General features: G+C 45.7%; 1 protein-coding gene across 1 annotated transcript in view; it reads left to right on the forward strand.

Annotated features, from left to right (window-relative positions):
* The first annotated feature begins 5,405 nt into the window (after positions 1-5,405).
* Positions 5,406-14,561, forward strand: part of PTCH2 (patched 2) — a 52,211-nt gene continuing 43,055 nt past the window's right edge. Inside the window, exons 1-2 of the mRNA XM_033152272.1 lie at positions 5,406-6,025; positions 7,132-7,324. Of these exons, the coding sequence (XP_033008163.1) occupies positions 5,867-6,025; positions 7,132-7,324 (352 nt within the window). The 5' untranslated portion in view covers positions 5,406-5,866. The remainder of the gene's footprint in view (positions 6,026-7,131; positions 7,325-14,561) is intronic.

Below are 14,561 nucleotides of genomic sequence, written 5' to 3' on the forward strand. Positions count from 1 at the left end.
AAATATAGAGCTGTTATCTGAAATCTCAGCATTTATCAATTTCAGCTCATTCCTTCTCATTGTCAGAATTTATCAGCATATCATATTCTGAACACTTTCAGTGCCTGTGCAGTACAGTCTTCCCTTGGTAATTTGCCACTAATTTATGCAAGAGGAGGGAGGGAGAATAACACCAAATTTACATTATGTGGCAGCTTATCCCACCATTGTCCACTAGGGGGGTTCTCGCTCCTTTTTGTATTCTGGGTCCTTCTCATTGACCAACTGTTAGTGGAGTTAGTGGAGCCATGAAGCTGTTGCAGTTATTATAGTCCTCTCTAGGATTAGTGTTTAACGTTAGATACGCAAGTGGTAGCTTTCATCACAGCGTTTCACTTTTTTTTTTTCATCACATTGCAGAAGGCATCTAGCAGTCGTACCAGGTCTGATGGGTTCCAGCCACCACTGATGTCCAGTGAACATTAATTCAGATAAAGCAGAACGGGGATCATGAAGTGAGAGGAAAGGCCTCCTCCAAGCCAGGCCTTTGTTGGTGAGAGAAATGAAGCCCCCCTGAATATTGCAACCAAATGATGATTGTGAAGCTGTATAAGGGATTGGGGAAGATGTGTGCTCAGAAACGGAAGCTGTAAAGGCTTACAAAAAGAACTGGTATGAGCCTGCAGCTTCTGAAAAGGAGACAATAAGATGGCATGATACTATTCTGTATACACACTCATCAAAGGGAAGGGAAGGGAAGCAGGACAAGTGGTCCTGCTCTCCACTGTTTAACAGTCTGGCAAGGATTAGGAACCTGCGGTCCTCCTGATGTTGTTGGACTCCAATACTCTTCATCCCTGACCATTGGCTGTGCTGTTTGGGGCTGGTGGGAATCCAATAATATCTGGAGGGTCAACAGTTCCCATCCCTTTTGTTAAAAAAGGGCCAACCAATAGAGTGGAGAGGTGAAGAAAGACCAGATTGATCCTGTGGGATTCACTGCCCCAGAAGGGGATCAGACACCAAAAGGTATAGCAATATTCAAGAAGAAAATCATTACTGCCCATGAATTAGACTTTACATGCCGCCTTATGTAGGGGAAAGTAACGCTGTTCAGGACCAGCGTTTGCGGGCAAACTATTATTGCAAGTGCTTAATGTAAGATCTAACACTTCCTCCTGCAGCACCAGCTACTGGCCCTGTAGAATGGAAACAGTGAATGCAGCCAGGTACTTTTAGACCCAGGACTTAATGGTCTTATGGGGGCCTCCTTTAGATGGCCATGCATATTCCCTAAATAGTGAAGCACACAACTAATGCTTCTCTTTATCTTTCTCTACCTCATTATGCCAAAACAGTGACCAGCATCAGTCTATGAGACCTGGCATCCCCACACTGGCTCAGGTCCTAGTGCCAGGCCTGTTTGCCAGTGTTCACAACATCTGCTTCTCTCTAGGTTGTCATCTTGGAGAACCCTGGAGCTGTGGGTTTTGACACTAGCTCTGGTGTTGTGAACCTTACGCCTCCCAGATGTTACTGAACTACAACTCTCATCATTCCTGGCCACTGATGAGGCTTGTTGGGACTGATGGGAGTTGTGGTTGAGCAACATCTGGAGGGCCAAAGGTTTCCCACACCTGTGCTAGCTGCACCACCAGAGAGAAAGCCAGGATGCATGGCCAACAGCACAGAGCAAAATTGGCCACTGCCATATTTCTGCAAAGACCATCATCCTCGGAGGCTCATCGTTTCCTGTGGGTGATGTGTGTTTCAAAAAAGGGGATAGGCGGTGGAGATTTGTTTTTAGGCTTTTGTGAAAGAAGCCCAGAAGCCCCAGTGTTAAATAGTAATACCAAATAGGCAACTAGCCAGTAGATGACAGATGAATTGCTCTTAGATGGGGGAAACCAGGGCCCTCACTTACATTGCCAGGGACCCGAGCAAGCTAGTAGTTGTAAGGAAGTTGCATTTCAGGATATAGTGGGGGCGGGTGGGTGGGAAAGAGTCATCCTTCAGCTGGTGCTGTGCACACAGAGACAGACAGAATGTGTGGGATGTTATGCAGAGGGCTTGTTCTCATTACCTCGACTGCCTTAAATATGTCAGCATCCCATTGCCTCAGAGGAAGGATCGGGAGCAATACTGTACTAATGGGGACTTAGGCCTTTCAGAAACCTGTAAATCCTATTGTCATTTTTGCTTATTTCCTGATGATTCAGAGTATGTATGAACTTGGTGAAGAAAAGGATAAGCAGAGGGGGATACAGTGGCAAAAGGCCACTTTTAGGGGATGCTGAAGGTGGGCAATTGTTCCAGAATCAAATATTGTGGATTCCACAAACTTTCCCCCCAGCAAAAACATGAAACCATCTATCACAGATAATAGTAAAGACAGAGTTACGTCAATAATGCATTTTCCTCACCCTGGATGTTGGTAGGAGCACAGGGCAGGGTAGGGATGAGGGTGAGGGAGAGAGTAGAACACTGTGAAGAAAATTACTGGATTTTAAAGGTAGTGGGTGTAGTTTCAGGTCTGGCTGACCATCCAAGGAAGCCCCCAATAGGATTTTTTAAACATCTGTCTATCTAGTTTGAAATCTTCTCTAGTTCCCACTTGATCACTTCAGAAGAAATAAAATGTTTCACTTTTATAATTTTGTCAGTATCCAGTTCCATACATACCTCCCCAAAAAGCCACTACATAATACTCACATTTATTTCAAAACATAGCATGTACATGCATTCACACTGTAATACACATGCATAAACCCTAACACAAAAAACAGATAAACGATCTCCAATATGTAATACGTTTCTTCTTCCTTACCACCCAAGTTCTTCTGTAAAATTTACATTCCCAAATATTCATCAAAGGAGCAATCTATTGTTTCCTAATATGGGAACAGCAGTGGTTGTGCCTATATCAAAGGAGGATGGAGACGTGCAATTAAATGCTACTGGCTTTGGTTTTGGTTCCCCATATTAATGCACACTCCCATTTACCGGTACTTTGCATCCAGTACACTCCTGCCACTGGTTTTGGAAATTGTGTATACATACGTTTTGATGCATTTTCCTCCAAACCAGCTTCAATCCAAATTGAGACTTGCTCATTGGGTAAGAAAAGTCCCACCTTGTCTCTGTCTACCAGTGGAGATATAAAACGGGCGACTTAGATATGCATCAAACCACGTTCATGAGTACAACAGTGTGCAAACATGGTGTGAAATGCAGTGAAATGCAATGACCTCACCGCATGTGTACATGTGTAATGTGTACAGGCCTTCACTTCAGCCCAGAGTGAGTCACATGAATACTCAGGCTGCCATCTCTCAACCAAATTAGTCCCTCCCACATAGTGGGTCTGTTTTCTTCCAGTCCAAGTTCTGCAGCTAGAATCCAGGTTGTTCATTGGTTTCCTGTTAATTTTGCTGCTGCCTCCTTCTCTGGCGAAGGAAGGTTTAAAGGGCATCTTACAGGGCTGAGAGAAAACAGCTCATCACCTGCTAATTTAAACCTGTCACTTTTTTCTGTGTCAGAGAAGTGTATTGCAAGGTTACTTTAGAAAAAAAAAATTGTATGAGGTTCTGAGTATGATGTAGAGGGTGGTACAGTCCTGCCCCTTTGTGGACCACCAGCCTGGTTGTAGTTTCTCAGTGGTGGAAAGTGAGGCACTGACTTTGCAGCTGGCTTTGTGTTTCCTGGATTTCTTGTGGGTTTGGTCAAAGGAAAGTTTGTCAGTAAATTTCCAAAATGAAATTCTTGGGTTTCAGGCCTGCCTGGATGTCACACCAACTAGAAACCCATCCTTCCCTCAACCCCCTTCCCCCCCCAAAACTGGCTAAAGTTGTCACTGCTCCAAGGCATATGAAGGCTAGTGATGATTACTCAATGATGTAAGGGTCCAGTGGTGCTCCTCATGAGTAAAAGGTGATGACTCAAAATCTGTATATTTACATCAGCTTATTATGCAGATATGTACAAGTCAGAGCTCAAATTCCATTACCGTCTTAGTCACTCTCAGATTCCTGAAGTGGCGCTTTGTGAGAGCGCATCCAACAAAACAACCTGGGGACCCCCAAGTCTCCTCCTTTCCTCCTTCCGTTTGAGACCCCTACGTAGTTGGGGTAACGGAACTACCAATTCCCCCTCCGTCTGACTACCCTTCCTCCACGGAACTCTCTCCCTGCCAGGAAGTCTCTGGGCTTCTCTGGTGGTGCTGGGTATTTTCAACATCGGGGTCCCTCCCTCCCCCTAGCTGGCTCTCCGCTGCCTCCGGAGGACCCTCTGACAAATGAAGAGTACTTTGCACATGTTCAGAGATTATTCCTCCCCCATTTCCAAGACTGGCAGTGCAATTCTATATGTCTTAAGTATTTACTCCTAGATATGGGATTATATGATTGCAGCCTAAGCCATTGAAAATAGGTTATAATTTGAAGGTCTGGAGGACCCTGGCTCATATTTTGGCCCATCCATATGGCTAAAATAGTTATTCCATTTTTATGGAAATACAGTTTTGTTTCTGATGTTGACTATTATTATTATTTTGCCCCATTAGGAACCCTGCATGCTTCTGAAGCAAGAGTCCCTTGGTTTGTGTTGTTTAAAGATTTGATGGATTTGTTTTCTTGGATTTGTATCTGTTCCCCTAAAAATGTATTGAGTTTAAGAATCCATGCCATGTGGAATGGCTTAATTTCTAAGCGACAGGTGTTGGGGCTCTGTTTTGTTTGGAAGTTTCATACTCATGCCTGCTCACATGGAAGGCATTCCCTCTGTCCACGGGGTGTGCAGAATAATCAGGGTTTCTCACTGCAAGGGACGGGGACTACAGCACTCTGTACATGTTCAAAGGCCTTTTGCCCCTGTGTGCTTTACAAGTCCTGGTGAGGGAAAGGGTGTGCTTGCATGTGTGTGCATGTTAGATCTCATACACACACAGCTCAAAAAGTCATTACAGGATAAGAAAAGTTGTGTTGTGTAGTGTGTCCGCCCCCCCCCGCCCCCCATGACGGTGATAGTACCACTTTGGCTTCTCCCACTGTTTATACCTATTTAAGCTTTTTCAATAAATCAGTCCTCTCCACCTGCCTTTTAAAAAACCAAAACAGCAAACCCCAAAGTTTTACCCTTTTCTCCCCAAATCCTGGAGAGCCCCCCCTGTCCCCCCTGCCCGCAAAGTTTGCAGCTGTCCCACTACATAGCTGCGTCCGCTTGCAATAATAAATAAAGGAGCTGGTTTGGATTTAGGAGGGGGGCAGCTGGGAGGGGGCAACGGGCAGCATTTGAAAATCTGTGGAGCAGAATTCCTGTGTTGAAGGCAAGTCTCTCCCTCCCTCTGCCCTCATTGATTTGAGGCGGGGAGGAGGGAGGCGGGGGAGGGCGCTGCCTGGGTGGTCTCTTCTCTCTCCACTTTGGTGAGCTGTTGCTTAGCAGCTAATAATAGGAGATGTTTGCGGAGTAATTTGCCTCTTCCTCGGCCAATGGGAACCGGGGCACTTTCCCATCAAACCAAACCTTCCTCCCCCCGCTCCTCTTTTCAGGATCTCGAAGGAGACTGTTTGTTCCAAATGTTGGTGGGACGGGATCCGAGGCGCACTGCACCGCCGGGCACCCGGGCGCCTCTCGTTTCGGGGGCTGTGTGAGCTTTCGGTCGCCGTCTCCTGCCGCGCGTCGAAGGGGCCACGCTGGAAGGCGCCGAGGGCGCATGGGGCGCGCTTGGATGGCCTCGGATTCGCCCCCATAATGTCCACATGGGATCCCCGCAGCAGCCACTCCTCTGAAGCCTCCGACCCCGCGCTTCTCCCCTCTGGATTACCGTTCCCGGGAAGCCGCCTGCGCCCCTGCGCCTCCCGCCAGCACCGTCCTCGCTCGACCCTGGAGTATGGCTTCGGATCGGCCGGTCCCGGGGGCCGGGGGCTTCCTGGGAGAGCTCCCGCCGTCTTACGCGGCGGCGGCGGCCACGGCGGCAACTGCCAACTCGGATCTTCTCCGGAGACCCAGCTACTGCCACGCTGCCTTTGCCCTCAAACAGATCTCCAAGGTAAGGGAATGGGGCGAAGGCGCTTTCCCACGGGTGGGGAGCGACTCCGTGTGGGGGGAGAAGTAAAGTTGGGGCGACCCCGTCCACCCGGGAGAGAGACGCGCAAGCAGCTGCAAGGAAGGGGACAAAAAAGGCGAGGAATCGGCTCTTCTGGGCCCGGGGGCTGGAGAAGGGGGTCCTCTTAGAAGCTTTCGGCTTCTTTGGGGCCAGGGAATGAAGGAAGGGGGCAGGCTTTCGCCGGCGTGCTCCAGAACGAGCCCGCGCCGTGGCCCCTGGAGTTTGTTTATGGAAAGGGGAGACGCTGTGGAGCCGTCCAGGAGGGACGCGCGGGAGAGGCCAGCCCGGGATCGGATCTGCGAGGGGAGACAGCGGCTCGGGGGTGGGTCTGCGTGGAGCGTTTCGCTCCGGAGCGAGAAAGGGAGGCGGGTGGACTTGAGTCGCTGAATCGGTGGAAGGAGAAGGAGGGAGACAATGGGAGAGTCTCCCGCGAGGGAAGGCAAGAAAACTTGACAGGTCAGAAGGACGCACCTGAGGAAAGGGTGGAGCGGACATCTGCTCTCCCCAGAGCTGGAAACTAGACTGTAGTAGGACTCCTTAACATACCGGGTTGCCTTTTGCAGGGCTCCTTTCCTGCCTCCTTTCTAACAGGGCACTTCAGCTGCTGGGTTGCTCTGGAGGTGAGTGTATCTGGAACTGGGGAAGGGAAAGCAGACCACCGCTGAGGAACAGAGGAGGGAGATTCCTGCTGGGCAACCTCACAGACTTAACACATGGATTGTGGCAGGAGCTTCCCAGCGGCCTGTTTCTCCACCCTGAGTAGGGGATTCACCCACATCTACAGCTGTCACTCAGGAGTTCATCTCTCTGCAGACTGGGAGGATATGGGCACTGGCCTCCACAAGTTCCTAGCAGATGGAAGCGCTGTAGGGACAGGCAGGCACACACATTTATGCCCCCACAAATAATCTATGGCAAGGTTCTTGCTGAAATGCTTACTCCCAAAAGCTTGAGGTCTGCTTTAACCCCAGTGCCAGCTACCCTGGGGCAGGATGTTGCTGTTCCCTGTAGCAACAGTGTATTGGCTAACTCTCCATTTTTCTCCCCAGGGTAAGGCTGTGGGCCAGAAAGCCCCGCTGTGGCTGCGGGCCCAGTTCCAGGCCCTGCTGTTTACACTGGGCTGTTGGATCCATCGTCACTGTGGCAAAGTACTTTTTGTGGGGCTGCTGGTCTTTGGGACGCTGGCTGTAGGGCTGCGAGTAGCCTCCATAGAAACGGATATTGAACAACTCTGGGTGGAAGGTAAGTTCCATTTTTTTTGTGTGTGTAAATACTGGGAGGGCTGCATAGCGCTTTAGGTGATGGTGGAGCAGTTGTCCAAAATAGTGGAAGCAAAAGGCCTAGAAGAGCCTTTTAAAGGGAGTTGTTAGCAAAGGGCCCCCTCTCTAAGCTCCACACATGTGTGTAAATCCAGATTTGCACACAGTTTCTTGGAGTTGGCATCCACTTGGGGAAGCTACCAAGTAACAGTGGGACAGAGAGCACTTTCTTGGATATAAAAATGTATTCCAGTTTGAGGAACTCTTAAAACCTCAAGTCTTGCAATAAAACCCTGTTTCCCCATTTTAACTTTTTTCAATAATTGAAGAAGAGTTTGTAAGCCTTGAGAAAAGCTTGAATTATATGACTGTCAAACAGGCTAGAAAGCCTCCGAGACCAGCTGGCAAAGTGGATGAAAACAAGAAGCTCTTTTATTTAAAAAGATAATTGCACAGGGAACAATCATGCTGGGAACTTCTTCTGTGCAAGCCCCATTGATATGAATAAGAGCTGGATGATAATGTGCGAGTGCCCTTGTGCAACTCCATTCAAGTTGAAGGGGCTTCCTTCAGAAATGTTTTCAGTGGGTTGTGCTAGTGGTTTTTAAGCCAGTTCTCTGATTTTTAGAGCCCAAATCAGAATTCTTTTGAATGTTTGTTTAATACTATTCTCCATGATGGTAATGAGCACTGTTTGTGAATATTGAATGATGGGACAGACACTTTCCATGCCCTTAATTTACATGTAGACTTGTGGGGTGACATGGTATAAAACTGGAGAATGTGGGGTTGCCTTAAGTGCTTTTGAATAATTGAAGATAGTGCCAACGATTATGGTTTGGATTTAGAGGCACCTGGCAGTTCTGTTCTTGGAGGTCTCAGTAATGGGATGCATCACATTCATGACAGCCTGCCTTGCAGCCCATTCTTCCTCTGACTTGCTTAGAGTGGTTTCCTTACATGTGGTTTCCAGGCAGTCTCCCATCCAAGCACTATACAGTGCTTGACCTGTTTTGCTTCAGCAATAGAATCTCACACATCCCTATACCTTCAGACCACTTTCCAGAAAGAAAGGTGTTGTGGTGATCCTCACTGACTTCCTGTCCAGGCATGGAATTTTCTTCCCTTTTTTGGATTCAATCTTGTTTGGTTATATTGGTATCAATCTATGAGAAACAATGATTTATACAGCAGAAAATATTGGGAGACAGACCTCTCCCGTAACCCAAAGGGTTTGGAGCTGTCGTGGTGTTACAGAGAGAGATTTCTACCTTGAACTTGTTCCGCAAGAGTATGCATAAACCTTCCTATGCTGCTCTGCATGTGTGTGCCTGTGTTCGCCATGCCGTGTGTGCAGTCCAGATCCCTATCGGTGCAAATACATGCCCCCACACAGACAAGTGCAATTAAATTATTTCCCCCATCGCAGATAATATGGTTTTTTCTTGCCACTGGGCCCTGCTTGCTGCATTGCATTATTGACATTAAAATCCTAAATTACCTTTCTGAGGGTGGTGCTGAAGGAGAGGATAATTACTGTCTACAGCAGAGTTGTCAGTTGAAGTTTAACTTGGGTTACACTTGCCTGCCAGCTGAGAATGGAATCGGGTTGAATGCAAATAGCCGAAAGCAAAAGGGGTCACCCAGGAGCAAATCCTAATTTCCTACTGGAAACATTTGATAAAAATGATGCCTTTGTTATTAATAAGTTCAGCATGCTATGTTGCCCCCTCCATTCTTGGCACTGCCGTCAATCCATGTGGCAGTGCCTGGGGTTTGCTCCTTGCTTTCCATCCCCTGCTTATTGCAGTCTCCTCTCTTTTCCAACACCAGGTTGCGCTGAGTTTTCACACCCTAGGATTTTTATTTTATTTTTATTCTTTTTTTAAACAAAAAAAATTGCAGGCAGCCTGGGAGCTTTCCAAGAGCAGATGTTTCTCTGTGATGACTGTCAGCGATCTTTGGCGTTCCACACCTCCTCCCCCTGCACAACCCCAGCTCCATGTGTGGTCCTAAACTACTCTTGGATTTTGTTCAACAATAGAAGCAACTTCACTCTTCCACCCTCCCACTCCCTTTTAAATAAAACCCACACTCACATGAATGCCAGTAAAGTTTACCCACCTGTTTCACACACTGAAGGGGGACTGGAAAGGGAAAAAATGCCTCAACCTTAGCCTTCTGCCCCCTCCCCTTCTCTCCTTGCTTCTGCCTTCCAGAGGCTTGTAGCAAAAAGGAGATCCATCAAGACCTGCAGCTGTTAAACATTTAAAGAAGGGAAATCCCCTTTTTGTAACCAGCCCATCTCAGCCCAAATCAAGAACATCCCCTGAGAACCTGCACGGTTGGGCTTGTACTTATTTATTGCTTTTGATGCTGACATTTGCTCAGCTTTAAAAGAAAGAAAAAAAATCTTTTGGCTGTCCCATAGTTGGAGTGATGGCTTGTTTGTAAGCTACATAAAGCAGAAGGCACACGGGATCTAGGTCTTGGGGATGTTGCACTGAAAAGAGCACTAAACTTTGTGGAGCTCTTTGGTTGGATGTTTTGTTTTGCTACAAATTTATATTTGTGTATATGTTCATTTTGAGATTAAAAAATGCTCAGTGATACTATTTTACTTTAAATTATGCATGTTAGAACTAGGTACTGCAACAAACAGTGTAAAAAAGTGATATTCTGATTTATCACTTGCATTTCCTTGAATCACAGTTTATCCTCTCAGCTGGCTGGCATTTGCCAAGTGGGGCTTTGCAATATTGTCTTTCGGTTGGCTGCTTGGTGTGTGGCAAAAAAGCTGGCTGGGAAAAGTTGGCATACAAGTAGAAGTGGAAAAAGTCCACAGCTGTAGATCTCCTGTTGTGGATAGTTCCAGTGTGTAAAATGCTGCTGTGATTACTTGTTTGCTGTGATGCAGGCTCCTTTCATTGGAACCCCATGGCACTCTGAGGATACTTCTGTGAAGCTGTGCTTTGAACTGTACTGCATCCCCCTTATCCTCTGTTGTGGGCTATTTGGATCAGAAATGGTTTGCTGTCAATATTTGGATTCCTAGACCAGAAATTCCTTAGCTTCCCTTGCATCCGTGATGAGCGACATGCAGCATTGATAGTGAAAAGCTAGCTGAATCTAACTGCGAATTATCCACAGGCCTAGCCATTCTGCAGTATGGCAGTTGCTTCATGACTGAGTTTTGTTCATGCCATGCCCTTTGCCACATTTGATTGATCTGATTTGTGCATAGCCCTGTACAAATGCCTCTGGAGAAAGCTTCTTTTTATAATTATAGTATAGATGCTCTTTCTACCTGTGGTGCTTTTCACTAACTTAAATTAGACAAATCCAGGAACACATAATTTGAAGGAAGTAACCATTGACTTTTGTTTGAAGGTCCCAGTCCCCATACTCACCACTGTTCTATGAACAAATATCTGTGGTAGCTTCTCTCACTTTTTGTACTGTGGTACACTTCAATGACCCTGGAAAAGGTGGTTGAGTGTATTTGTGCTCAAAACATGAAGCTGTCATGCAGAGTGTGTGTGCAGGGTGAAGCACCCTGACCTTGTGTATAGTGGGAAACAACAGAACATCTGATTCCTTAAAACAGATGGGGTATCGTTCTAGGCATTAGTATAACCATGGCTGTCTCTCCTTCCAGCCCAATGGTCCTCCCTAAACTACTCCTTCTACCAACCTCTTCTATTTGCAATGCTGTTGTGGATCACCATTTGCCAACATGGTGACCTCCAGATATTTTGGAATATAGCGCTCATCAGCACCGAACAACATGAGAGATGTCCACAAGAGAGAGAGTAGGGAGGAGTATAGATACATGAGTTTAAAGAACTGCCAAACTGAATTGAACCACTTGACCCTAATTTATGAATGGTGTTGAATTTTACTGAGGCAGATAAACGGAAACACTGTGGGAATAGATCAAACAATGTGATATTGGTGAATGAGCTATTTGCCCTACTGATATCCCATTTGGGGGTTATATGATGTGGTTGGTAGATCCTGTCCATGGAACAGTGTTGTATTCACAGATGCACTCTGACTTCACACTGTTGTTTAGTTTAGATCAGGAGAGGAGACAAAGGACCTGCTGGTTATTGATGGGATGGTAGTGTGTCATCCCAGGTCCATCTTAACAGCAGGCTCTGCTTGTTCCTTGTATTGGCATTTGGCTTTAGCAGTGAAAGACTGAGCTCCTCTCTCACAGTTTGGGCATATACTGTATGCCTTTTCCTTAATTCCACTCTTACTGTAAATGCTCATGTTTAAGAAATTGGCTTTGTTTCCTATGTACAAAGTGACCTCAGAGGGCTGTGAGGAACTAAGAAAGGTCTATTCCATGAATATCCACCAAGTCTTGTTAGAATTGGCATCTTATTTTTTGGAAATGTGGAGATAAAGGGGGAGTGTTGAAGTCTGTAAACAATTTGGTGTAAAATGCACGAATATATCAAATTCAAATTCAAATTTTATTGCGGCTATAAGCCCATAAAAACATAAAATATGTAATATATGACATAAAGTTACAGCAAACCATAGACCCTGGAGTCATAGGGAAACAAACCACAGCACAAATACAAGTTTTAAAATTGCAACCAGGGAGCAGAAAACAAAAAAAATTAGAAGTCGTGTAGTTGGCCACAGCGCCTTTTTTGAGATATGACAGAGTTTAGAAACCTTGCCACCTGCAAGGTTGTATAGGAGTCATTGTCTTGCAGGAGTAAGGCAAGGTGTGACTCAGCTGGTGCACCTGTAAGTTTCTGAGTTATTGGTCACGAATATATCCCACATCTACCCCATGCAACAGTTTATATGGCAAGTGTGCATTTCTCTCCAGTTTCTGAGTCCCCTTCTGTGCCATGGCAGCTGAAAGCCTTGAATTAAGCTCAATTGAAAACAGCAAGGTTACCCACCTTGACTAAGGATCAGGTGTCTCACTGTGTGATATACCATCTATTCTACAACAGTGTTGACACCAGTCCTCTCAACCAGTTGTTATTGTTATTATTATTATTTATTAAATTTGTATATCGCCTTTCATCTGTAGATCTCAGGGCAGTTCACAGCTTTAAAATACAAAATAAAAACACAAAATAAAAAAAATGCAACGAATGGGAAAATGCCAAGAGCTGATGTCAACAGGAACTGACTGTAGGCACTTATAGGTAAACCTCTATAAAGGTACTTGCCTGTTGGCATAGTTATGACCAGGGTAGACTGCTGAGTGGGAATTAAACGCTAGAGCTTTGGGCTTGAAAACAAACCAGCATTGGAGAGGCAAAAGGTCATGGCTGATTTATAGGCTAAGGGTGACCTCAAAGGAAGGCAGGTTTAATCTTTAACCAGAACATTTTGGTGTAGCTATGTGGCTGCAGGGCCTTTCTAAAGGTTGCTGCTACTGAATGGCTGTTCTGCCAGAGGAAATGTTTTTATCTTTGAATTCCTGAGAGTGTGGGGAGGCAAGAAGAACCGATGAAGGATTTTTGCCCACCCATACTGGAACTTGCAAGGATTCGGAAGAAATGAAGAGTTTGATGGATTACTGCTGGGGCAATGGATAGACACCCTTGCAGGACAGATTGCAGACAGCATGCTGAGGTGATAAGACCAGTATGTAGAGATCTGGAAGGTACTGTTCAAGAGACTTGGTGGTGAGCCCAGTTGCTGTTCTGAACTGGCAGTCAAAATTGACCTTGAACATGTTTCTATATCTTGAATGAGTCAGAACACCCAGAGTGGACAGTAGTGACATTTTCCAGGATAAAGTGTTGTAAGATGCCTTCATGCTGGAGAAAATGAAATTATTTCACTGTACTGCCCTATGTCTTGGGATAGGATAATGTCAATATTTAAAAAGGAATTAATTAATTAGCACAGGATTTAGTGAAGCCAACTCCTGGCCTGTAATTTGTGGAGTGGTGTGATTGAATTTCTACTTTATAACCTGGGAAAATACTTTGATGTCAGATGCAGCTCAGTTCTCAGTAGTGTTTTGTGGGAGTGAACATCTAAATATATATGACTAGAGGTAGCTTGTAAGGGAGGGGGATTCTGTAGTTTGGATGCTTGTAGGGTAAACAAACTGGGCATTTGGCTCAGAATGACTGGGGAACCTAGCCTCATTTGGGGACTTCAGCTCAGTATAACAATCATGCACCATCGGTTTATCTGTATTTGATGCCCAGTGAAAGATGTCTAAACTGCCTATTTGAAATGATAGCAAAGAATGGTTCCTTTAAAGAGTGCTGGGGTTCTGAGTTGGCGGCATCTATCTAGTCTGAGAGAGCTGATGCCTGACACATTTACAAACTTAGCCTGATATTCCTGCAGATGGGAGAGGTGAAGCAGCCTTTAAATCAGGTCAGACCTCAGGGTGTTTGAGACTGGAGATGAACCCCATGAAGGCAGGCCATGTGAGAAATACTAGAAGGCCCAGTATATATTCAATGAGGCTTTTCTACTCTGAACTCTCCTTCTGAACAGATAAATAAACTGTGGATGTGGGGCCTGCATACCTCGCTCACAAGAGCAAATAAACAAGCCCCCAAGGCAGCTGAGTGCAGAGGCCAAGGGGGCTTCAGTGTATATATGTACGTAATGTTCTTGGGTGGCCAACAGAGGTGGGTGGCCTAGTGGCTAGCAGAAGGTTCTGAAGTGGCCTTGGTGCTGATAAGAGTGAGAGGACAACTTCAGGAAGGATGAGAGCCATGGGGGAGATGGGTGACGTGAACAAGTGTGCTTCCCATATTGTTGGACATTTGCATTCCTTAGAGGCAAAGGAGGCTGGCAGCAGAATTAAGGTATCTACAAAAAAGAGTTTATAATCTCACATAGACAGTGTGAAAGTAAACTGGGCTATTTAAAGTGGAAAAGCAAACTCCAGAATGTTGTGATGCAGGGGAAGTATGTGGATCCAACAACGATAGGAGAAACTAGGTAATTCAGGGAGTCTGGGTATAAACTTAAGGCCTATCAAATTTCCTCCATAAAGAAATCCATCAGGCTGCCACAGGGCACACAGTTTCTGCGTTATTTTTGGAGTGTGTCCCAGCATCTTTCCCTCATACCCTCCAAAATTTTATAGACAATTCCTCATTGTTTCCAAGAAAGAAACTATATATCTTGTACTTTTTTTTCCACAGAGATGTCCACTGGTATGTCCTTTGATAGTTTAAATTTGGTTAATAATCTATGTGTTTTCTCTT

This window comes from Lacerta agilis, chromosome 6 (assembly GCF_009819535.1).
Source record: "Lacerta agilis isolate rLacAgi1 chromosome 6, rLacAgi1.pri, whole genome shotgun sequence".
In the NCBI taxonomy this organism is placed as follows: Eukaryota; Metazoa; Chordata; class Lepidosauria; order Squamata; family Lacertidae; genus Lacerta; species Lacerta agilis.